This window comes from Daldinia childiae (genome assembly GCF_008694065.1).
Source record: "Daldinia childiae strain JS-1345 chromosome Unknown Scaffold3, whole genome shotgun sequence".
NCBI lineage: Eukaryota > Fungi > Ascomycota > Sordariomycetes > Xylariales > Hypoxylaceae > Daldinia > Daldinia childiae.
The window spans coordinates 4,362,659-4,388,267 of record NW_022984644.1 but is presented as its reverse complement, the minus strand read 5'-3'; the positions used below and the strand labels follow the sequence as shown (position 1 = coordinate 4,388,267).

The 25,609-nt window shown below is 44.7% G+C and overlaps 6 protein-coding genes across 6 annotated transcripts; 2 read left to right on the top strand and 4 right to left on the bottom strand.

The window, feature by feature from the left end:
* Nucleotides 1-1,887: 1,887 nt before the first annotated feature.
* Nucleotides 1,888-2,752, top strand: GL218_03917 (putative glutamine amidotransferase-like protein C13C5.04; the record flags this gene model as incomplete). Its single annotated transcript, XM_033580498.1, has 2 exons — nt 1,888-2,364; nt 2,465-2,752. 2 exons carry the CDS (start codon nt 1,888-1,890, stop codon nt 2,750-2,752), a joined length of 765 nt encoding a protein of 254 aa, XP_033437376.1.
* Nucleotides 2,753-3,743: 991 nt separating this feature from the next.
* Nucleotides 3,744-5,674, bottom strand: GL218_03916 (G protein-coupled receptor GPR1; the record flags this gene model as incomplete). The annotated part of the gene is made up of 2 exons (XM_033580497.1): nt 3,744-5,385; nt 5,454-5,674. The coding sequence occupies 2 exons, from the start codon at nt 5,672-5,674 to the stop codon at nt 3,744-3,746; spliced, it is 1,863 nt and encodes a 620-aa protein (XP_033436152.1).
* A 4,197-nt stretch (nt 5,675-9,871) lies between these two features.
* GL218_03915 (Heterokaryon incompatibility protein 6, OR allele) lies at nt 9,872-11,452 on the bottom strand (the record flags this gene model as incomplete). The annotated part of the gene is made up of 2 exons (XM_033580496.1): nt 9,872-10,839; nt 10,912-11,452. 2 exons carry the CDS (start codon nt 11,450-11,452, stop codon nt 9,872-9,874), a joined length of 1,509 nt encoding a protein of 502 aa, XP_033437378.1.
* A 3,740-nt stretch (nt 11,453-15,192) lies between these two features.
* On the bottom strand, nt 15,193-15,659 carry GL218_03914 (uncharacterized protein; the record flags this gene model as incomplete). Its single annotated transcript, XM_033580495.1, has 2 exons — nt 15,193-15,451; nt 15,502-15,659. The coding sequence occupies 2 exons, from the start codon at nt 15,657-15,659 to the stop codon at nt 15,193-15,195; spliced, it is 417 nt and encodes a 138-aa protein (XP_033437379.1).
* Nucleotides 15,660-17,391: 1,732 nt separating this feature from the next.
* Nucleotides 17,392-19,098, bottom strand: GL218_03913 (uncharacterized protein; the record flags this gene model as incomplete). Its single annotated transcript, XM_033580494.1, has 1 exon — nt 17,392-19,098. The coding sequence occupies one exon, from the start codon at nt 19,096-19,098 to the stop codon at nt 17,392-17,394; it is 1,707 nt and encodes a 568-aa protein (XP_033436146.1).
* A 4,278-nt stretch (nt 19,099-23,376) lies between these two features.
* Nucleotides 23,377-25,314, top strand: GL218_03912 (Retrograde regulation protein 2; the record flags this gene model as incomplete). The annotated part of the gene is made up of 3 exons (XM_033580493.1): nt 23,377-23,483; nt 23,622-25,076; nt 25,125-25,314. The coding sequence occupies 3 exons, from the start codon at nt 23,377-23,379 to the stop codon at nt 25,312-25,314; spliced, it is 1,752 nt and encodes a 583-aa protein (XP_033437373.1).
* Nucleotides 25,315-25,609: the final 295 nt, after the last annotated feature.

The following is a 25,609-nucleotide window of genomic DNA, read 5'->3' as shown; positions in this document are numbered from 1 at the left end:
CACCCTCCCGACGTGTCACTGCGGTAGTGCCGCAGTGGATGGCTGCTTACTGCATATCCCGATTCGCAATAGGACATAGAAGACGGTTTAAGCAGCCCACCCCCACACCAATAGCAAACACCGCAACTGGCAGACCCCGAGGCCGAGGCATGTCTTCCCCAGAAGCGGGTGTCGCATTGCAGGGACAAGAAGTGTAACTATCAGATCAGAGTGGAGAATTGTCCAGTGGATACGTGCTAGGAAGAGGCTCCATGTTCGCGGATAGTTGCCTCAGTTTTGACGACCTTGCAAGAGACTACACTATCTTATACAGCACCTTGCTTCTTCCGACCAGCCGAACTGCCTAGCAGCTGAAGCAGCACCGTTTCTCTAGCGAATGGGAAGCTTACCATCGGTCCCTGAATGTTCATTGATTGGTTTATGACACACATGGTCACATACGATATGAATTTGCAAAATTTGTAATAGCTGAAATAGCCGGATCCCGATCCAATGTTTTCAGCAGCGGACCGAATAGGTATCCAGCTTGCCGGTGTTAAAGGTGGGTGTGAGATGAGAAGGAGAAGGAGAGAGAGGAGGAGAGAAGACATCAATCGATGAGAGGGAAAAAAAGAGGGAAATGTACAAGCTATGTTATTTCCGAAATTCTGAGGTGAGGCTAGCTATAATTAAATAAGCTTGAAGAAAAATAGAATCACCCTAAGCCTTATTATGAATAGCTCTAATTGTTCGTATTGTAGAAGGGCAAATAATGTTAATAGTGTATGTTAGTTAGGTAATGTTAGTTAATATGTTGCTGGGACGTGAGACCTAGTTCCCCTTTTAACGAATCAGAGGCTCCTTAGCCACAACCTGAACACCGAGCCGCAATGGCGCGTTGTGCTGTTTCATTGAGGCGCATTACGTACCTGGAAGTCCAGTCTAGTACTACATATACGTACCATAATATGCTAACGTTAGGTTCAATGTATATGTACTGTCAGGGAACTAGGGTCTTAAAAGATTCAAGTACGATAGTGTCAATATATGTATATACAACGGGTGACGGCAAGGGAAGATACTTTGGAGTAACAATCCCCACTTGTGCAGTTGTGCTACCCAACCAGGTTTTTGGTCCTATACATGTAGTACATAATTAATACATACATACACTGTAATACACTAGGACTACCTGGGTAATGTTAACCTGGTTTAGCTCCTTAACTAATGACGAAAAGGCTCACCGCCTATAATTCTGCCTATCGAAGTTTCCGTTGATAGTGAATCGAATTGTTTAATGTTCCTATCGTTTGCCCAAGTTTTCTCTCCCCCCCCCCAATTATAACCCATTCAGCCCATTATACTCCCCCCCGCCACCCGTCTACATTTCTATCTCCGAACCTATCCAGTCAGTTTTCTTGGCGTACACAGACACGTATATGCAAGTGCAACTAAGAACAAGCTCTTCATTAATGGGGGTCTGGGTAGCTGCTGGGGGCCAAGGTATGTCGCCATGAGGGGCAGGAGAGAGGGATTTGGATCTCCTGCATCTGCTGAAGTACAGTCACGTCCAACACTTGTCACTTCTGAATCACTTCTGAATAAGGGGGGAGGTGTTCACCACCTGAATCCTGTCGACGCACGAGCTGGCCTCCACTACCGGCGTCTTAATCGTATATATAAAGGCTAGTGCGAAGTCTTGAGACATTCTTCTCGCTTGGTCTACCCGGTAGATTCCCTAGCCTTTAAGCATTTCATCCTCTTCATTGTTTCCTCGGGCCAACTGCATCTTCATAACATCCAACGCGCCCCTATCATACTTTTCCATTGACCTACCCTTTTACTTAATCGCCAACCCATTGCCCAATAATTTCGGGTTAAAAAAATAAAAACACCCCAAATAGCAAAATGGGTTCTGTGTACATCCCTCCGATCCGCCTCGCGATCCTTGAAGCCGACAACCCAGTTCCTGGAATCAAAGCTAAATACGGGTCGTACGGCGGGGTCTTCAAATATCTTTTTCAGAGGGCGTGTGCATCTCTAGAGCCACCCCAACCCCTCTCTGCCATACTCGAGCTCTCGTCTCACGACATTGTAAATCACCCTGACTCGTACCCGGATCCCGAGACGATCGACGCCATCCTCATCAGCGGCTCTAAGTACTCCGCATATGACAATGACGATTGGATCGTCCGCCTCACTCAGTATACGAGGCGGTGTCTCGAAGGCGGCCGCGTCCGAGTTATCGGCGTCTGCTTCGGTCACCAGATAGTTGGCCGTGCCCTTGGGGTTGAGGTCGGCAAAAATGTTCGCGGATGGGAGATAAGCGTCACAGACCACGACCTCACAGAAGAGGGTAAGAAGCTGTTCGGCGTACAGAAGCTGGTTCGTATACCTTGTCCTTTTCGTTCTTCATTTCCATACGCCTCCTTGTTTCCCCATATCCTACCTTAAGTAGTCAGTTGCTTATCTGCGCGCATCACAGGCAATCCACCAAATGCACCGTGATCAGGTGTTCTCGTTACCCCCAGGCGCCATCCAGCTGGCCCGCACAGACGTGTGCGATGTGCAGGCCATGTATATCCCGAAGCGATTTATCACGGTGCAGGGCCATCCCGAGTTCACCGACGATATGGTGCGTGAGATCCTCGAGATGCGCCGATATGGTGGCATTCTGGGCCCGGACATCTTCGAGGACGGCATGCGTCGTGTTAGTAATAAACACGATGGCATCGCTGTTGCTAGGGCTTTCCTGCGTTTCTTACGACAGTAAGAGATAGTAGAGAAGGACAAGGTAAAAGATAGGAGAGGAAATCGGAATTTATAGACATCCTCGAACAGCACCATGATAAGACGGGGCAGAAACGATCCGCAGGTGTTGGTTACACAAAATAGGATCGTGCTTTATTGACCGGTTATGAAGACCAATCGGCTAGCTGCCGGGGAATACCAGTTCCTCAGACACCATGAAGTCTTATGATGCGATACGTACCTTTGATGCAGAATAATCATATCTATTACCGACTTAATATCACATAACGGTTGAGTAAAATAAGAAGGTTGTCGATTATCCGTTTCTCCTATCTGAGTCTGTAGGTCTGCAGAGTTCTTCTATCACATATAGCAGACATTGTCTCAGATCGAGTATGAAGATCAATCAAATAAGAAAAAAAAAAAAAAAAAAAGAATCATCATCGCACAAGTGCCAACAGAGAAGTGATAAATGAGTGAGACAACATCACGTGTTGAATTATTCTGGATCCAATAACCTAACCATCCTTTTCTGTCAAGAATTATAATTCCATGGTATGGACCCTCAATGCCCAGATTTAGACTACTCGGATAGGTAGCCTTCCTCCTGTCGCATCGCCTGATGTAACTCCATGCTTATTACATATGTGTGAACGCCGCCCAATGCCCTCCCTTTTTTAGCAATGCTCCCCGCCTCCCGTAACGCTGATGGAATATACGCAGTAAATGTGTCAAGAGCAATTAGAAGGGTTTTTTTATCCAACCCCCACGCTCTTCTCTTCTCCAACCTAGGTATGTATACCATAGTACCGTTGTGTCCCCCAAAATGAAATCCGGGCACCGTGCCATGCATATATGCAAATGAATCTTATCATGACCGTCGTTGCCCTTCCCCATGTAAATGCTCTAGTCTGACCTGCATTCGATATTACGCCGATGTCGTTTCCCGGTCGTTACCCAATACATATTGGCGCCTAGCCCTCATATTCGTCATGCCGTTCGTAATTATTATGTTAAGATCCTGCTTGTATCTCGTGTGATTGGGGGCGGCTCGTCCCGGGGGAATCATCGTATTCCATGTCTAATACGTCCCACCATTCGCGGGGCGCCGTGTTCTGTCGCGTCCAGTGTACGGAAGGCCTTCCAGCGGCCGCAGCTCCGTTATTCAAGCTTTCAAGATTTTCCTCTTGCTCGCGGCGTACACGTGCCATCGTCGCGTCTACGAACCGTTCCTCGCGCGTACGACCCATACCCCTTTGCCGCCGTTGTGAGGGTTTGCGTATCCGCAACCGTGATGCTAAGCCTTCCCAAAATCCACCACGCAGGTGCAGCCAAGGCTTTTCCCAGGCACTGAAGAAACAGCAGTCGACGGCAGCGCCGATACACAAACTCGCGATGCTGATGACCTGCAGTGCAACAGGTTCCGACTTCTCTCCGGGCGAGGTGTAACTACCGTCATACCGGAGAATATGTGACACAAATGGTGCAACCCACGTTATTATATAAATTAATGGGTAAACGAATAGGAGTCGGAGTTGTCGCTGTTGCTTCTCCCGTGACCGCCTCATCGCTTCTTCGGTTTCTTCTTGAGGCAAGCAGACGGAACTTGATGATGTGCTTCGCCTTGAACCATTCGCTTGCGGTGACCCACGTCGCGGGATGCTAGCCGTATTAGAAACAGAAGCTGCTATGCTATTCGAGCCGAACGACATAGAATGCTTCCAGCGAGAATGGCCACGAGTGGATTGCGAGGACTTCGGCGGACTATAATGGACGAAATCGGGAGGGCGGATGGGGATTGTTGCTTCCGCGCGCGGCGATGAGGCAGCGGGACTACCAAAGGCTGTATGACTGCCGCGCCTCGCTCGTGGATCGAAATATCCGTCGGTGGCAAAATCTACGGGATTCCATCTAACTGAACATCGTAGAGAATGTTCGGGTCGCCGCAGAGAAGTGGGAGTGTCCCCGCCACAATTGAGACTGCTAAGTGTTGAGGCAACTGACTGTTGATGATCGATGGGATCATCCTCTTTCGCTAGGCTATCTCGTGCCGAATCTAGCAATCCGTGGTCAGTGAAAGGCGGTGTAGGTGGGACATCCCCACTGTTGTCACGGCGGTGATCGCGCTTATGATTCCGGTTAGGATCGTCGCCGTGTACTGTGCTGGCACGTCTTTGGTCTTTGCTGAAACTTCGAAATCGAAAAGCAACGTATATGTAGAGAAAAGTGTAAGTAACTACTATGACACCAACAATAATGTATCGTGGAATCCAGCTGAGTGCACTGAGATACCAATCAGGATGAGCAGGTAGATAGCACTGGGGACCGTTATCTTCGAAACGGCCACCAGTGATTGGTACAACTGCTGCTAGGATGATAGGAATGATGGCCCAACAGATGTAGGCTATGCGTCTATACGGATAGAGGCCGGCTGTGCCACTGGAATTCCGGGGCCTTAAAATAAACAAGGCCGTGTGAACTGCGATCAAGAGAACGGCAATATCCGAGGCTTCAACGCTCATAGTAAGGAGAAATCCCAGGACTTGACATGAGGTCGACTTCGAGTCGATCGGTTTCCTAGCGAAGAAAGCAAGCGGGCAGACCACGAGCCAGAGTGCCTTGGTCATATCGCTCTGAATCAAAAGCATAATTAAGCTGCAAAATTGTAAGTTTATCTAAAACTATCACATGAACAACAAAATTACCAAATTTAGTCAACTTACTCATGACGGAAGCTCCTCCTCATCCTAACAAACAAGTAAAAGGCGCATAAAGCCGCAAATACGCTGATGGCAGCTGTAATGAGCGAGATCGACATAAGGGCCACGATTTCCGGGTCGTTGAAATCCGAATCTCGAGTGGGGTTGCGTTTCGTGATGATATTATAGGATGCGAGGGATTCATCAAGGGATGCTATGCCTGGTGGCCATGCTACGGGAGCCATCTTTGTTGAGGTGGCCAAAACGGAGGCTCGGGGTGCAATTGAAGCAAGAGATAGTCTGTCATGCTTCCCAATGAATTTGCCTTAGTTCAATCGGATCTCGAGTATCATATTTGCTGGTGATCGTTATGAGGTGGAAATAATGAGTAGATGGGGTCGGAGGCCGCCGAAGTGTGAGAAAGCTGCTGGAAAGCCAATATGAAAGACACTCTTAATTCGAAATATATGAGCAAGGCAACAAATTTGCTCTTTCTATGCCTAAGAATAGGTCAAATAGGTTAGAATATTCCAAGTTAGGGGAGCCTCTAAGGAGAGGTTAAGAGGTATTTAGTATCTGAGAAGTATATGGGAAGAAGACAAGAGGGAGTAAAAGTGAATTAAGTTCACATCCACTCCACGAAGAAGCGCCGGGCTGTGGGAAAGCATATCCCCTAGGATGCAAGTCATGCATAGCGTACTTAAGAAGCCAACCTAAGCTTAGAGCATTATATTGCACATATTGTACGTTTGAAAGAGGTAAAATATGTCAATAATTGTTTCTGTATCCGGTAACGCGGTGGCAATCACAAGCCCAAGCCAGTATGAGAGCAGTATGAGAGCAGTGTAAGAGCTAAAACGTAGGAATGCAGTAATCAACTAGAGCAAATGCCGGCCTCTAAGCTGTGCGTACCTTACATACATGTAGTAATACATGTAAGGATAAGGTTTAAGAAGAGGTTAAAGGAACAAGGAAATAAAGGGGAGATGTAAGTAGAGAGAGATGTGACAGTCAAAGAAAATATGAAGGGATTACCTTAGGGTATATTCCGTACCATAATTTACCATTGGCGGTATGATTTTCTATGCTCGTGGCGGTGAGAGCAAAAAAAAAAAGAACGTTGGGATATGTGAAGGACTTCAGAACCAGGGAATGGTATGTGTATGTTATGTAATGTCATGTACTTAATGTATGTATGTGCAATAAATTTACAATAATTAAATATGTACAAAAGATGCACGGTACTGTACTCTCACGTAAAGGTGCGTTAGATGTGTAATGTGGGATGTGTAATGGTCAATGTGTAATGTGCAATGTGCAATGTATAATGTGTGTGCGATGTGCCAAATGTCCATACCTTGTGTGTAAGTAGGTTGTTGTACCTTGGTAGCTATCGGTGTAAGGGTCTAAACATCCCGTTAACTTTTAAGGGGGGCTTAACGTTTAAGGTATTACACATTCCTGGTCCTCCCAATAGGATCTCCAGCCCTAAAACTTTGACCAAGTGATGAAGCCCCAGTGACGCTACAGGCGTAACGGAACATATGCGGGGCTAACATCCATGAATTTTTAGCGCGCTACTCCCCATAAACACCCTCGTAACAATGACCCCTCTGCTTTCGTCATAACCTCAACCACGTAGCAGGCAAGCACACTTTGTTGCATGCAACCCAGATCTGGTGACCGTCGTCCCGGGACAAATCCCATGCCTGCTGACCCCCACAAAATACAACTTCACTTTTCTTATATTATTATTTTTACATTCTCATCTATATAAAACGAGAAGGGAAGCAAACATCCAATATAAATCTGCCATCATAGCTTACCATCATAGCTAAATTCTTATTAGTTGTATCTTTAAGTAGAAACCTAGGTACCTAACCTACTATTTACAACCGTTTTCATCTACCCGCTAAACACTTAGCGGAGAAGGCGGCCCGCATACTCTTCTCATAAGTCCAGTGCAGCACTTAATCCCAAAGGCGGAGCCTCAAGCCGTCATGTTATCCACAAATCCTTTGGGGGACTAGATGTAAGCTACTGCCAACTGACAAGTTCATATGAGATTGAATCAATATATCAGGATTGAGGTCGTGCTATACCAAATAAAGCCCCGGATCTGATTCGTACGAGAACTCTCACATCTCCGAAATGGTGCGTGGCACAAACCCATTAGAAAACCCGAGACAATCAACATAAATCTCATATGCCGATTCATTATTGATCTCGTATCTACACAATAGAGCATAATAGATTACCTATTGCAAAGTGTGCAACTCTTTATTTGATACATCCGAAATGTATTTTCTATTCCTTTACTATTATTTCTTAGTTTCAGCTACGAATCAATGGGATCCCCTCATTTTATTTTATAGCCAATAAGGGTAAGTTCATTCGAGAATACCTCGTAATAACGTGTCTCGGGTAAGACATATTGTTCCTTCTTTAACCACCTTCACCGAAGACACCAAGCTTATTATGTCGTAGTAATTTAGTGAGTGGGTATTGAAAGCGAAGGATTCGAGTTGGTAATTTTTTCTTTCTTTTCCTTGCGCGGCTGGGTACTTCTAGACCAATAAAACATGGAAAAGACAAAATGTGAAATCACAGCATTAGTGTTTTATGAAGGAATGTTCTTAGTCTCGCGATAGGCTATAAAGACTTGAAACTTGTTTTAATCGTTGGTAACATCTTCGGTTATTGTATCCAATCATACACGGGAGCTCATTAGCGGGCGGCTACGAGTATTTCAGTCAAAGGACTCCCCTTCCGCATTCTATTCCCCCACACATAAGTGCGTCTCCCATTGATGATCACAAATTACCTAGTCGCAAGATTAATCGTATGTCGAATCAAACTTGCCACCCTTGTCGTTAGCTACATCCTTGCGTGCTGTGCCGGTCTTTGATAAACCACACGTGCGCAGCAGTGTATAGATGACGAAAGACGTCGTAATCTAACGCCTTGTCCGATCTGATTAGACGATTATCTAGTATCGCCGCGGTGGTGAATCTTGGCAGTATGATCGGGCGAGTTTCTTAAGAAAGGAACCCAGTATCTATGGGAAGTCCGACCACAAGTTAGAATATAAATAACTTAGTTCACTTACAGCTACACGACAAGACGGAGGATTGGGGCTTTAGAACAAGGAGCTAGAGCACTTGATTCCTAACTTCATCAAAAGCTACCAGTGAGCTTCCTTAAGTTGGGAGTGAGACTAAAGGCTTTTGCCAATTCCAGTATTTTAACCAAGTTACACAACCGTCTCATCGAGTTTAACACTAGATCTTTGGATGCAGTAGCTAAACTGTTGTGTTTTAATATACACTCTTCCGAGGTTATCTATCTGACACCTTAGGATGAAGGCTCTTTACATGCGTGCAATGGTTGGTGCATCTATGAATTGAAACTATTACATAACTACCTATTGGTGATTAAGTAACTAGTTATTAATATGTAAGCGATACGGTTGGGTTGAGATATATTAGCAAAGTGCTGACAAGAATACCAGAATAGCATTACTTACTAACAAATATGGCTAATCTTGAGCCACTTCACTCTTACTTCTTAACTCACGTGAGTAACTGAAATTTACTATATGTATCTTGTTAGTAATTAGTATAACTCTAACTTAATAGAAGGACTTACTTCACCTCTAGTTTATGGATTATTATTGTCTTATACTGGAATCCCCCCCCCGGTGTAATATATAAAACTACCTTAATCATAATAATAATTTTCTACCACGGAAACTCACCGAAATTTCTATGTTTAACTACGGTTATATTTCGAATGTAAGTTCTAGCAATTTTATAACTTAGTATGTTTTACGATGCTTTATACTAGAAACCTTGAAGTTAGTCCCCAAGTCTGGGATATGGGATGGTAGGTAGCAACAATAAATTATTTTTCTTAAGAACTGATTTAATTTATTCATTTCGGTTACCATTTAGGAACCATGGTAGCTAAAGTAGTCTTTCGAAATTTGAATAATAGGGTACATAGCGGCCTTCAGTAAACACTGGCCTTCTACTTATTATCCTATTTCAAACTTCTTTTCATCAAAACACTCCCCTAAATTTCCATGCATCGACTGCATGCTAAACGAAATATTATACAGCAATATTATACAAGTATCATCTCTTCTAATTCATCATCATGCAGATTTATATCACCATTCATTGCCCCTTCACAATAAGCGTGAGCTACAATTCTGAACTCGTGAGACTTCGGCTGGAGTCGAAGGACAAGTGGATTGAGCGATTTGAGAAGAACTATATCATCACCGGCTTGGCAGTTATGGTACGCTGTACCGCAGTAGCCTGTGTCAAGGGTGAATATTACCCATTTTTCTCGAAGCTTACGCTTCTCCATAATAGCCTCAAAAGTAGTTTCTAATTATTCCTAGGGTTAGCAAAGAGAAACTTCATAGGACCTTAATCTTAACACTTACCATCATCTGGAGGCGATGTGTCACCTCCATGCGAAGCCCAGCGGTATAAAACACCTAGTTTGCTGTTGGGTACGTTGGCGTGATAAGGGCGAAGTAGCGCCTGTCCGATGATCTTCGGATCTTTTCCCGGTAAATATCTAGTAAGACTACTGACTGAATGGCGCCAGTCGAGGCAAGCCGAAATAACCTCTTGATATGCTTGGCTTCGACTGAGTGCCTGGTCTAAAACAAGGGGACAACGAATCCTCTTATTGATTTTCCCAATAGCCTTCCCCATTACGCCTAACTTGCCATCTCGGGTGTTATCAGTGAGTATAGGGGTGGTAGAATGATACTGTGCATCAAAGTCTGTTATTTTCCAAATCAACGCCGAGCCGTTGCGTCCCGGGGTCAACCAATCGGGGACCCAAGAAGGAGATCCGGAGCTTGGATCTGGAGGCAGTGTAATTGCGATAACATTGAGATTTTGACGGCTTCTGATATAAGCCAGCGTTGCTTCTTCAAAAACCTTTACTACATCCTTCCCGTAGTCAGGGCTCGGCAAGTTGATTCCCATGGCCTGGAATACCGAATATAGAGAATACACTTTGTCGTGCGCGATGGTTGCTTTCATATTCCGAATCTCGGACAAGAGCCCAAGTTCGAATCTTACTTGACCATCTCCTTCAAAGCGGGTCTGCGGGATAGCTTCGAGACTCGAGCCGCGCAGCGATAAGTACAACCTCCAGCGAGGGAGTACTAGGTCCCTAGATGAGCGGCTCGATCCTCGTAGTTTGGGTTCAGCCAGGTAGGCCCCGCAGAATGACTCCCAATCTACACTAGACTTGCCACATATGATAACGCACTTTCGTCCAAACGCAGCTTCTTGTATCGTCCAGACCCTTTCAAACCACGGGTTTTTGAGGATAGCGGCCATTGACTCTAGCAATCGAGAACGCTTGTGTTTAACCAGAAACCCTATTCCGAGCCGTGTAAGTGTAGTTTTTACTAGGCAGCAGCCTTAGGCATGAGAACCCAATCGTGGCTTACCGTAACTGATGTCAAAGTGTTGAGCAATTAACGTATACAAAGCATCTTCAAGCATCGGGTACTCATCCTGGATCCTATCCAAGAGGTTAAAAATCGGGAGGTAACGAAAGAGGACCGCGGTTGACGCGTCTCCCGGTCCAAGCCAGATCAAGACCAATTTCGCTCTGAGGTATACTTCTCCTATCATCTTCACTTGGCCATTTCGCTCCTTGATCGCCTCGTCATCAGTTCCTTGGTTGATGCAAATGGCATCAATCCACAGCACCCTCGACATGAACCTATGCCGCAAATTTACCATCGCTTCGTGGCAGTTCTTAGTAACTAGGAGCTTTGCGCCCCCGCAGTCTAGAGGCCATTGCCGAGCCGGTTCGCCCCATACGTATGAGAGGGCCTCATACGGTCGCGCTTTTGCGTGGTCAAGGCAGACGGCCTCAATGGTACATCTTAATGGATCTTCAGACCGATGCGCCGGTAACAGTTTAATTATTCGAATTGATCTTGCCGGCAAGAGTTGGTATTGAAACGTAATTGTGGATGTCATGGAATGGATGTTTGATTGGTGCGATGCGATGCTTTAATTACGCGTAAATTCTCCAACAAATAACTCGAGGGAGATGGCCATTAACAAAACAAAAATCGCCGAAGAGAGAAAGAGAGTTAGATGAATAAGTATCAGTGTCACGTGTTCGTAGCTATCAAGAAAGGCGGCTATTCTAAGATAGATTGTCGACGATCTAAGAAAAGCATACTTGCATAAAAAATAACTAGGTACCTAAGGTAGTCAATATCTTCAGATCTATGGGTTATATTACTAATTACTCCTATTTCTCGGATGATACAATTTCTTGTCGTCTAGCTAAGTCAGTCTATAGGTAGTTTTAACAGGTAGAGGTAGATGGTCTACCTAGGCCAGATTTGTTGGTAAATGAGCACCTCTTCTAAGAATTTTATCATATTGATTATTATACTTAAGAAATACAAAAGTTATACGTCGTGTTCCTATCCTATTAGTTCTTTCTCTGAAAATCTCTCTTCTAATAATGATTCTTCCTCCAAGAATGTTCTCGCAATATTTGTGCCCAGCAACTTGCAATCCTCCGCGTAATGCTGTCGTATCAAATCGGCAATGACAAAATGTTTTTCACTTTCTGCAGCTTGGATTGCTCCATCGTATCCTGTCCGTCCTCGATAACGACTGAGACCCCCGAGACTCAATAGAAACTGGACCATATCAAGCCTTCCGAATAAAGCAGCTATATCTAGCGCAGAACACTGTCCTCTATGCATCGTTTGTGAAAATATATTTATGTCTGCTCCCATTTGGATCAGTAGGAGCGCCATCTCCATGTCCCCCTCACGAGCTGCAATTTGCAAGGCCGTACCGGCGTGATAAAGATCCCCTATTCCCGCAGGGGCGTTCACGTCCGCTCCTTCCATTATCAAGAACTGTATGACTTTTATCATATTTTCCCTTTCTGTTGCTGACTTCGCATTAAGTCCACAAGCAGCTTGGAGTGCTGTCACACCCTCCCGTCTACCCCCGGGCGCATTGATGTTAGCACCCATACGTACCAATCGCTCAACCAAAGCCATATGACCTTGAGAGGCTGCGGCCTGGAGTGCCGTCATCCCACGGACCTCATATGCGGGCATGTTTATATTAGCTCCCATCTTTACTAACTGCTCGAACAAATCTCTATCACCTCGGTAGGCTGCGGCTTGGACAGGGGTATATTGAAATTCGATTATGTCCCCTGTATAATATCTGTCGATGTCCGTACATTCCTTTAGAAACTCTTGAATTAACCAGGGTAGGCTTCTATTGTATATTAAATATGCAAGTATATCGCCATTTGGCATTGGGGCACCATGAGAACGAAATAATTCAAACAAGGACGTCTTCAGCTGCTCTGCGGTGCTAAAGTCACCTATATTAGAAGGTAGAGTAGCACAATCATTCAATAGACACACTTCGAGGCTAGATAGGTCGTGATGATCCAATTTCGAAACAAAAAAGGTCATCTGATCAAGCAAAATTGTGTCGACAAAGTCGTGATTCCAGGCATAAATGAAAAGACGTCGTAGGAATTTAGCGGCGTTTAGATCGTGAGGGCCGGTTTTCAACTCTGCACCGTGATCGATCAAGTAATCGATCATTTCGAAACTTGCTGGATCAGTGTCTTGCATTCCATATATCCCTTCAGGCAACTGTTCAATGCGATGTGGCCTCCATGCGGCACTTGCTAATGCAATTACACTCCATGATTCATATCCGATATGCGGCGTACTGGACTCAATCATTGTCACAGCATTAATGTCTGCACCAACTTCCAATAGCCACGAAACCGCTTCGTAATTACCTAGACGAGCTGCTGTAGACAATGCCAATACACCATGTTTGCTCACATTAGCACCAGACTCGCGAAGGAATTTTAGGATGCCAACACCTTCTTCCTCAACTGCAGCCTCTAGGACGCCTGAATCTATGACTGCTCCTGACTGAACAAGTGCCTTAAAAATAGGGGCAAAGCGTTCATCGTAGCCGTCAGTGCTTGCATGTGTCACTATACGCCAAAGGAAATAGCCGCTACCCAGTTGCAGCGAAGTAAGATCTGGGCCAATTCCAAGCTCGAGAAGGCTTTTAACAATATCTATGTCGGTATCTCGATATCTGACTAAGAATTGCTCGGCAAATACTAACTCTAAGAGTTTAGTTCCGTTAGATCCGGGCTGAGCTGGCTGTGATGTCCAACACTTTCTGAGAAATTCATATCCTTGCTTTGCTGCGAGGCAAATATCTGGACGGAAGAAAAGCCGAGTTGTCTGAGTGCTATATGGAGCCAACTTATAAAACAATTTTATACTTATGTAATAGCTTTGTTCGAGGATCGTTGGTAAATATTCCTTAGGGCATTTTTCCCTTAAAATTTGATTCAGTAATATCCCATCCGATTCATATCTGTATGTTGTATCGACATTCGCACCACTTTGTAATAGCATATCTAGCGCTTGACTTTGTAGCTCATCCTCGAGACTGAACTGGACTAGGATAATATTGTTCTTCGTTTCCTTGAAATAATTCGGGGGATATGCATGGTCTCGTTTTAATGATGTTGAAATGTTTCCCCTAGCCAAGGCAGAGAAAAATTCGCCGAAAATAGATATTTGCTCCCCATCCCAAGTGCTCTCTCGAACTTCACAATTCACATCACATGTTGCTAACAGCAGCTCCATGCATTCTAAGTTACGAGTGGCAGCTGCTTCGACGATAGCGGGGTTTGGATAATACCCAATATTACCATCGGCACGAATCCCAGCCCCCGATAGACTTCGAATAACATCAAGAGCGTCCATCGACGCAGCGAATGAGAGGTACGATGCTCCATTAGGGACAACCCAGTCGCGGTGAAGAAGCCCAATTCTCATCAAGTAGATAAACGTATCTCGGTAGCCGTATTTACCAGCACAAGTTGTCAAGTATTGCCACGCAGCCCTGATTGTAGGTAGATCTTCCAGGAAGAGACTTTTTAAGCCTACTTGAGGAATCCGGTCGAGTATAAGTTGAATAACACTGGGGCATTCGGTAAATGGGGCACGAATATCTTCTAACTTATTGTTAGAAATCAGATAGAAAACTTTCGAGAGTAGATAAAGTATATCCATGTTTAATGTAGGTGCTGAGGATGAGGGCGTATGACTTGGTATAGCCAAGCTATGTAATGAGGATTCAATTCCCCATGTCTTAGGTGACGCTAGCTCGGATTCGGAATATATAGTAAATGGTAGAGATTCGAAGTTTAATGGATGGTCCAACACTCTACTATATGCACTTGGGCGGTATAAGGCAGTAGCTATCTCTAATGCTAATGTTAATCCAGATATTGAGATCGTAGTATAAAGTATCTTATATAGGTACTTACGACGTATAGAGTTACTAAATGTAACCCACGGGATACTGAATAATGCAGTGGCAGTGCTTCCCGAAGAAGTTTCTAACAACTTGGCAAGTTTACCCCCTTGAGCCTCGTAATTCATTGAAGAATCTACATGGCTTTGAGATGGCCAAGTTGTGTTTTGTGGGCTAGAGATAAAAACACCAGGCGATGATGGCACGGAGAGCATCGTCACTGAGGAGGCTAGAACCTGAGGAGAGAGGCTTTGCGGCTTCTCTTGTCGCGTTGATGATACATGAAGCACGTGGTGTCCGATAGGTGATGGTGTTCTCACAACTATGTCCCTTGGAAGTGGAATGTATTGACCTATGTAGATTAGGGTCAGCCTCTAATAGTGCAGCATATGGGCCGGTAGTAAAGTGCTTAGGCTTGGGCGAGGCTCCTTACTATTGTCTGCTGATCGAGCTCCTGATCTTCTAATCTCCTTCCACACTTTGTGCTGTGGGATTTCTGTCCCATTAAGATAGACCCCAGTGGGCTTGTCGCCTCTTTTTAGGCGATGATGGTGCACGGAAACCCAATCGGTTTTCTTGAGTTTTTTACGCAAGTGAAGCTCATCGCGGAGCTTTGTTTCGTAAGTCAACAAGCTGTTGATATTATTAGCAACGCAATTTGAAGCCGGTATCCGCTGACATACGAATTGACAGGAAATCCATGTTCGCTTTCCATGATCTCCTTTACTTCTTTGAGTGTTTTCCGCTCTGTTTGATAGAGCCTCAGGAAGGTAGGTCTGTGTTGTTCCCATACCCATTCATCAGGATCTGGATCAGGGCAGCGGCGTTTGGCAGGTGGCATAGTGACTGAGTTATCATGAAGAGGATGAATAGTTATTGTGAGTTTGATGGGGGTGGAACCTCTGGGACTACTTACCTATCATTCTGGTTTCGATGATGGGGAAGACGAAGATATATACAAATTTTTAGGGAGGGGGGGATCAGGCTGCGAGCGTTACATAACAGAAAGCTCTCCGAGTTATTTCGTATCAGAGGGTAATAGTTTTATGCATATCAGCTTTAACTGATTCGTTAAGTTGCGTCCAAAATCTGCCCTTTGTGATTGGACTGTCCAAAGTCTGCCCTCTTTCATTGCATTGTCCAAAATCTAACCTATTTGATTGGATTGCCCAAAATCTGCCTGCTTTGATTGGAACCAATATCGCCTCGCTGTAATGTCCAAAATCTTGTCCAAAATCTGAATATGCTTATCGGCCCAGTACTTACAGTTAGGTCTCGTACAGCCTCCTATTACTAGTAAGACGGCTTGAGTACTCGTTTCCGTGTCATTCATTCTCCTAGAAATAGCCCTTGATATCACTAATAAATCATGGATCTGCATCTAGAGATAACTATCCAGACTCCCCATTTACTTAATATATTCTCATCCCGAACTTAGGATGACAGTTTCAAATGAGACAATTATTGGGATAGTCACTTTGCTCATAATGTGCTTTCTTCCAAGTCTCCGTTTATTCATTCGAGTTATTCGTCGTCACAGGGTCCAGCCAATTCAGGAGAACGCATCTATTCCCATTGGTTTAATCTCTGGACTTGATGAGTTAGCTTCACTTGAGAGTGGAATGCTATATGCCACAGTAAGCACCGATTACCTGGTATATGAAAAGGCCCAAGTAGCTAATACATAGGACGCGAGCATAGAGGAACATTAGGGTTGACACACTCATAATCCGGTCACCTAATGCGCCGAGTCTACGCAGGAATTTTCATCGTGACGGTTCGGAACTCGACATTGCCTATGGATGAAAGCTCCGGGAGTATGATCTAATACTTAGGTATATATATGATAGTTATATGGAGAGGTATGATGGGGTTTGCTTAATGGTATCATAAACAAGTACGAATCGTTTTTATAGAAGAATTTTTTTTTGAAAAGTTATAGCAGATCGTGTTGATTCTATCAACATTATCTATCTATTAGAGGATTGCCCCCTATCGAACTAGAATTGTAACACGTGACTATTGTCACGTCATCAGTACTTTTTCTGTCTCAGTCCGAGCCAAAGACGCCTAGATCTAATCGTAGCTGGTAGCTAATAGCTAATCATCATCTCATATTGCTTTGGGTTAGCCAAGAGATATGCCATGTCGTAACCGTGGATCCGAACAAGAAGGTACTCTTGCTATCTCATCAATCATTCATCCTTCGTAATACTCATTAGAAAAGGAAATCAAGAAAATTCTGTTGTGTGAAGGAATCTCCTTCTGCTGGGGTAAGCTCCCGGGCTTCTGATAAATTGGTCTCCAAGCTGTCATTCTCCAAAATATGTGAAGTTCATGAAATTGCGAAAATCTGTGAGATGTCCCCTCCTCTGGTACATATGAGGGGGTGAAGGACTGTAGTCTCGCATAAAAAAAAATCAATAGCTGGGATATGCCTTAAATACGCATAATCCGGATAGCGTAAATATCATTCATCGTAAGGAAATCGTTAGGTCTGGTATAGTCGTATACAAAAAAAAAAAAGTGCGTGTTAGTGTTGTTGAAGTAAGTTAAGAACTTGATTGTTGAACTCATGAAGGGGGTGATTGAGAACGTCTGCGATCGCTGCCGCGGTTTCGTAATTCTCTTAGTCGTTGATCGAGATAAGCCAATCGAGACGCCAACGATGGTCTAGATGGCGATCGTGCTTCTGAACGTTCCCTGATTGGCTGCTGTACAGTCGCAAAAGGTCGGCGTAAAGCTGTTAAATTGAAATTAATTGGTGCTGATAGTCTATTAGGGAAACTGTAGCTAGAACCTGCGCCAGAGAATGGAGATCCTAGGCGACGTGGTTGCACAAATGGGTCTTGAGGCGCTGCAGCTGAGATGGTGTGCAAAACTGATGAAGTAGAAGGCTCTCCGCAATCGTCCTTTTCCGAAGCTTCTTTCCAAAAAGCGGCTGCCAGGCTCGGTCGCTTTCGCGGTAGGTCCTCAACGTCCTTAACTGACCTCCGCTTTTGTGTTCCCGAGCGCGACCTAGTTAAACGAACAGGTGACTTGAGAATCTTTCGAGAGCCTAGAGAATTTGATTGCCGTGGCGGGGTTATATCAGCAACAAAGGAGGATGATGAGCTTGGGCCATAGCTCTTAGCCATGACCGGAGATGGGAGACGGGGAAGTTCCGGAGACGGGAGTGCTTGTCTAACGATAGTCTCAGCATCCTTGGTGAATTCTGGAAAGGGTTCACTTTCGGAACCTGTGAGTTGAGCGAGAGGAGCATCAAGCTTCATAGTATCCGAAGTGCTGACTGCTAAAGAAAAGGCCATATCGCGAGCAGAAAATGCTGCAGATGACTGAGCTGGGACTGGTTTTCGGTTCCAGCGACGATGAGCCGTCTTGTGAAAGGGTGTAGGACTCCGGGACATGTATCGCCCTGGACTAGCCGTGGCCTTCATCCTACAAAGTTCACGTAGGTGAGCTCGGGTAGCTGCACACGTATGGGGCCATTCAATATATGGTTTGGCGGACTCTGCGGTAGGGGTGTTGCTTCCACTTTTCATATCCACTGTTAGATGTCCTTTAGAACCTTTCCAACTTCTTTTAGTCTCGCGTGCAACACGCAAACAGACCCCATTAGGAGGAATACGACTTCTACCTAAGCGTATCGGTGTTACTCGCGGGTCTTGTAGATATAACATGTAAGTCGACCATAGGTGCGAGTCCATAGCCTTGGTCCATGGGGCTTTTCGCGACCTTTCTTTGTGCGGTACATTTACATTAGTATCAGACTCAAGTTTAGGGAATTCTAGAGCCTTAAGCTCTGGGCTCATATAATTGCCATCCTCGGAAGCATGCGAGAATTGACTGAACAACGAAGAACTAGTTTGAGTGGAAAATGCTGTTGATGGCCTGCTAGACTCGTACTCAGGACTTGACTCGACATCCGAGTAGCTCCACTCGGACCCAACAGACCAGTCGGGAAACTTTGTTTCGGAAGGCGGCGCGAACTCTATTGCAGGCGTCTTCGGAGGCGAAAAAGTTGGCGCATTTAAGTGCTCGTATATTTCCATACTGTCGGGCTCCTCTACTTCGATACTTGGAACTGGCACATCCGCTGCCGCGACCGACGCCAAAAACTGCTGGGTTGGCGCGTTTAGGTGCTGAGATACATGTCGTCTCTTTAGTTTCAATCGTGGCCGTGGTGGTGATGGAAGTCTTAACTCGTCGCCAGGGGCTGAAGGTTCGGGTGTCTTCGGCCCCTGACTTAGACCACGACTACTGGAGTTGAATTGTAGCATTGTGGAATGTGAATGGCGCATCGGTGGTTCCTATACTATCCGCCGCGGTAATCCAGAATCAATCAGATAGACACATTCATGACCGTTCAAGAAATCCACCTCATTAATAACACCGGTAATTAAGACGTCGGGATCTAGGATATCATTGGCGCTAGTCACAGTTTCTCGAAGTACGAAGCCAGAAGAGTTTATGTTTATATCTGTTTTGTCGCACAATTGGGAAGATCGAAGGAGTATCTCGTAGGATCGCGATTAAGTTTTCTTGGTTGATTGATTTTGATAGCGCATAGTTAAATTCGACGGGAATGAAATGGACGAGCTCGTAGACGGGCGTTCGCAGGATTCACGTTAAGGGAATAACTAAGTGAAGTCGTAGAGAGTAAGTAGTATGCGATCGCGCGCGTGCTTCGTGCGTAGGTAGAATAGTGGCTACCACGAGGGGGGGGGATCGGTAGCCACCCTCCCAACCGAAAGATTAGGGGAGGAAAAGGAACGACAGATTAGGTATTGAAAAGAAATAGGAGGCAAAATGTAAAGAGGATGCGAAAGAGAGGATAGTTAAGGTGTGGGCTTGAGAGGGAATAGGTGGATGGGTAGTAGAATCACGTTGCGCTGCAGGTGCAACTGACAGGGGCCGATTAGGAAAGACTAGGACATGGAAGACTTTAGTTTAAACAGAACTAGGAACTAGGAACTTGTATCTCTTGTATCTATCGATCGTACATCGTAACTGCGTACTGATCCTTACACTGGCCCACTGGAATTGTACTTTGCCCAGAATCAGCAGGCGGGAGTGGCACTGGTGCGAACCCTGCGTGCTGATTCTGGCAGTTCTAGCGGCATGAAATATCGCGCTAAGCCATTTATAGACCTAAGGTTTACTAGAGACCCCACTATAAGGAGTGGGAAACTTCAAGCGGTCAGTTGGGGTTCCTTGCTCTAAACCAATGCACAAACCTCAAAGACTAGGGCTTAATGTGACTTTAGACCTTATTTTCTAGCAAGTGCATCTAACATTAACCAAGGTAGGTAAAATGCTATGTCTGTATGTGCTACTACTACATGTATACCTTATGTACTATCCAACTAAGTTATGTACCTACATACATGTAACAAGAAAATTTTGAACAAAGGGGGTAGAGAGAAAAGAACGAGAAACCGAGAGACACGGGGGGATACCTACATATCGGTACGATTGTACTGTAAAACAGGTCGCGGATATTTTAACAAGGTTGTAAATCGGTGGAGAAAAAAAAAAGTTGCTGAACCTTGAGAAGAGTAAAAGTGGTACTTGGGATATGTGGCCGAAAACTGTTAACTTCCTACTTAGTAACTTACTTGTCTTGACGCACTTCTGCTTGCGACTTGCGACGACTGGCGCCGCTGCTCATGCACTCCGGACAGCAGCTTTGGCCAGCGGAGGGACACGACAGGAGTGCATATGCAGTGATCGCCAAGTGGGAGGATAAGAGGATACCGATGATAGGCAGAGGGCACAGACGCTGAACAAGACCCCCTAGCCGCCAGCCTATATGGGGGGAATTGGATGGAGTTGGATGGAGTGGAATGGAGAGTTGGGGTTCCAGTTAGATCTAGAGGAACGTACCCGTGCGAATTGGTCGTATACTCACTGTACGCGTTTGACCAAAAGCGCGAAATCGAGTGGACGAGAATGTTTCATGCAACGCGTGAATTCACATTCTCTATTCTCTTATTCGTTCGACTTGGCCGATTTCGTTCGTTGGATTATGCAGTACCGCGTACTGGAGCTTCGTACATGCCACTGCGAACAACACATATTGCTTAGGCTTTCGAGTTCTAGAAGACCCCAAATATACCCAAACGTAAGTGAGGCAATGTTAACATACCTAAGGACCTAAGGTAATCGAAGCTGTGAGCTGTGATTGTGAGATCAAGTTAGGCAGATTTAGTGGCACCTAGCGCATCCCGGGTGTCTCCCGTATGTAGGTATTGTGTTTGGTTGTCGCCAGCCTATTCGTCCACTATCGACTATTAGTCGACTCGAAGTACATAGGATGCAAACACGTAGTAAAATGGGTATCAATACGAGTGGAGTTTAATCAGAGCACATAGCAAGCAGTTGATCGTTCATTTGTTCTGCCCAAGTTTTTCTATGATGGTAGCTATCTTACCCTAGGAATATAATTAGGAGAATGCGTTGGGATGGCGGTTAGAAGATCTGTGGTACGGGCGAGACCCGACCTTCAAGGTGAGACATCATAAAATGTGACGGCATGTGACGTGACGCGACCGTTCAATGTCTCGAGGTGAATATTGCGGCTATGGAAGTACATATCTATCAAGTACCTACCTACGTAGACTACAATAATTCCTCTAAATAGCATGCGATTTATAGCCGAAAAGAGACCCGTATAATAATAATGCTTAAGACTTGTCGGCTTCGAATTGTCGCAAAATTCTTTTGTTACAGATATTACGAAGACAGAAATTAAAGACCTGGAGAAACACTATAACATGCATAGAAGATAGGTAGTCTATAAAACTAACCCCAAGCTAATAAATTGCAAGAATATACAAGCTACACGTGGATTGCTCATAATAATAATTTCAATACCCACTAAATATAAGCGGCTATTGTAATATCGATGGTGTTGTTAGTAGCTAGAATTAAAGGTTCTCCCACCTAAAAAGTTAGAAATGTATAGAGTTGATTAAGACAACTTATACTTATATCTTAAAATACTTAAACAGTACTTTCGTCGTATTGTTCGCAACTTGAGTTAACCATTATTATATCATCTCATAAAGAAATTTGAAATTGTAGCCTCACTTTTAACCCCATTTACTAACGGGCTGCTTGACTGACGAATCGGAATGTTCCGTCGAAAGAAAACGACACGAAACTAACGCGAATCAACGCGTAGGCATGTCTGTACTCCATAGGAAGCATGAGAGGTTTCATTACTCTTACCCCACGTACATTCCACATGGTCAGGGAGGTTGGATTCGGTTCCTAATAAGTGTCAAGAATATATTCCATACGAGCATCTTTACGTTCATTGGATTATTTGGTTCGTGGATTTTTAAAGACCTTGTCTGACAACTTTCTATCAATATGCACTTACATACATGAAGTAAAGTGAGCATAAAAACTACCCACGCAATAATGATTGGCTGAGAGATAGGGTAAATCCCTATTACGTGAACATTGACGCCATTGAATAGTCTTACTATAAGATACGTTCCTTATGCATCCTCTCTAAGCGGAAGCCCAATCCATTATACTATAGAAGTACCTACATGATACCACGAGGGATTGGTCCTATTCCGAACAGCCCCGAGGATCAATATGGTCTGGCCTGCATGTACGCTTCCGTGAATCTCTAAGGAGGTCCTGTTTTCGGAGATCATTTATAGGCTGATGTTGTACGGCATAACACCGCACGGTCCAGCGGCCGTGTGCTCAATTCCCGGTGACGATCTTGCTGTTACAGAACATTATATTACCAGATCTTATTAAATCATCAGATTACTAAGGTTTCTTCTTCCACCAACTTAGGAACTTAATGTACTTATAGTAAGTAGGTTTTATAGAAACCGGATTGAGAATTTCTTCCCTAAATCCCACAACGAAGCTCCTTAGGGTATAGCAAAAACCTTGATGCTTCGGTCAATAATTGGCATGCACCATATACTACAAAAATGAATAATTATTGCTTTTAATTGCATCTTAATCATGTCCTAAGTTATAATTCTCGTCAATAGAAAGTTAGAAACATCATAAGATATAGTATTATTACCGCAAACTATTACTAAATAGCTAGTTAGGCAATTAGGTAAGTAAGAAATATATTACATAACTACCTAATACGAAACGTCTGAAAGCAACTAACGACCTACGGAGAATTATGTACAGATATGAGGTATATGTATGTCCGTTCGGTATGTAAGAGGTATGTATCTATTCCGAAGTTGGAGTGCAGGTATGTATTTGAAGGTATCCACTTCCATGGATATTCCCAATTAATGCCCGTTCAGTTCTATATACATTAGGTATGTACCTACCTAAGATACTTAATCGCTGGTAGATTATATAAGCGTCGTTATCTCACGTGCCTTTAAACGGCGCCAATTTGTCTGACAGCTGACATTATCTGTGGTACGAATGATGTCGATTAAAAAGCAATGTGGAGCTTCAGTTTGCTTTACACCAACTACCTCCATTCAACAACTCCCATAATTGGTCTTGGCTCAACGTCTCCTCTTCGGATATTATCTCATGTAGTTACATTCAATATGTCGTCCACTACTGATATTATCACACTTGATAACTTTGCATCTAATATGCCACGATGGGACCCCAACCTCTCCAACCACCTTTATGCCCTAGTTGATATGGGAAGGTTTGTCACATCATCACATCGTCACCCTGTCTATTTTGAGATTGCAGCCCTTCCCAAAACCTAGCCCAAGATACCTCGTATCCATCTATTTGAACTAGTGCTATCTCTTCTATTTACTTCTTAGTAACCTTGTGATAGCAATGGCATACGATTCTCTATCTCGGATCTATCGCCTCCGCGAAGTCGTCTTCTCAGATGTTTATATCGCGAGCGCGCTGCTATCTCTTTATTTGACGCTCTCCATACATCGGCTTCAAGTGGTCCTTTGGCATTTTCTTCAGATGTTATTACCCAAGTGTCTAAGACCCTAGCTCGATTCAAGTCTATCGCCGATGATTATGGCGTACCGACAGAGCATATCTCTGTATTCGCTACGGAAGCTATGCGGAAGGCCCAAAATACAGCTGCTATGCTAGATGCTGTCTTGGAGAGTTCAGGACTTGGCATTCATGTGCTAGCGCCAGAAGTCGAGACTCTGTTTGGCTCCATGGGTGCGAGAAGCGGCTTCGACACGGTGAACGGCCTGTTTCTTGATTTAGGAGGTGGTTCGGTGCAGATGACTTATTTGAATTCTTCTATCGATGGCTACGAAATTTCAGCTGCGCAAACCGGAAAGAGTCTACCATTTGGAGCTGCTAAGCTGATCAAAATCCTGGAGGGCGACGAGACAGAGGTTCGAGCTGCTGCTGTAAACAGTTTGCAAGAGGGCATGCGAGGTGCCTTCGCCCAGCTCCAGCAGAAGTTTTCGCCGTTACGGGAGACACAGATCAACCAAAATAGTAACGGTGTCGACGTCTTCCTGTGCGGCGGTGGATTTAGGGGTTATGGCAGCCTCCTAATGCACGTTGATCCTATCCAGCCATACCCAATTCCTGCGGTTGGGGCATACACTGTTGGAGGCTCGTTCTTTAGCCAGACTGAACATATGCGCAAGGTAAATGCCGAATACGAGAGCAAGATCTATGGCATGTCAAAACGGCGGCGCCAGCAATTTCCAGCTATCGCTACAGTCGTAGAGGCACTGATTTGTGCTATTCCTCGAATCCACACAGTAACATTTTGCAGTGGTGGCAATCGAGAGGGTGCTCTATTTATGAAGCTCCCCAAGGCTGTAAGAGAGAAAAGCCCCTTGCTACTTCTCCATCAAGTTAGTTGCAACGAACTTGAAATCTTGCAATCGGTGATCGATACTGTGCAATCATCTCTACCGAGCAATCTCGATTTCTCCAACATCCCAACAGTATTCACTTTAGGACTTGGTCCACTCTTCGCCAGCAATATCTGGACGCGCATTGGAGAACCAAGTGGCGCCAACGCAGCATTTGAATTGCACCAAGCCATTAACCGTGACCCTAGTGCACCTGGTTTCAGTCATTTAGCGCGAGCAGTCTTGGGTTTGACCCTTTGCTACAGATGGGGAGCCAGCCTCGGCGCCTTTGATAAACTGCTTCAAGCTAATCTGCAGAGACTTGTTAGCCAGTCAACCCCTGAGGCCAACTTCTGGGTGGAATATATCGGTGCAGTTGCCAACCTGCTTGCCGTGCTTTGTCCAGCGAGCCCAGATTCTGCGGATAGGCTGAAGAAGGTCATCAAGTAAGTAACTTGCAATGATGAATTATTTGCATATTAACAAGCGTATAGATTCAGCTCGTCAATGAAACTTACAAAGAAGAAGACTAAGATTCAACTAACAGTTTCATTGTCTCCAACAATTCTCCAAGCCTTGGATACGGAAGAACTGGTCAGTATTTTCAAGGGCGTTGGAAAGTATCAAGATGTCGCAGACACGACCGAGAGGAAGGTCGAGCTCACTATCCAGAGAGGAGCTTGAACTTTAGTCATTTCTTCTTAAATTATAACCCCGATATTTTGGGCACGGAAAGTGTACTCGCTCTAACTACAAGCTACTATTATAGCTGTCTAAGAGTATCGTACACCACTTTTCAGATATGGTGAGAACATGACTTATGCAAACACAACCGAAACGACGACCCTCGCAGTTTTTACTAGGGAATGTCAGTCATAACCCCCCGCGACGCTGATACCGGCAGCGAGTGTCGTCGAACAAGTAATATGCCTTTTGAAATGTTTCCTCCTTTCATCGCGAGGCATAATGCAAGCTCAAA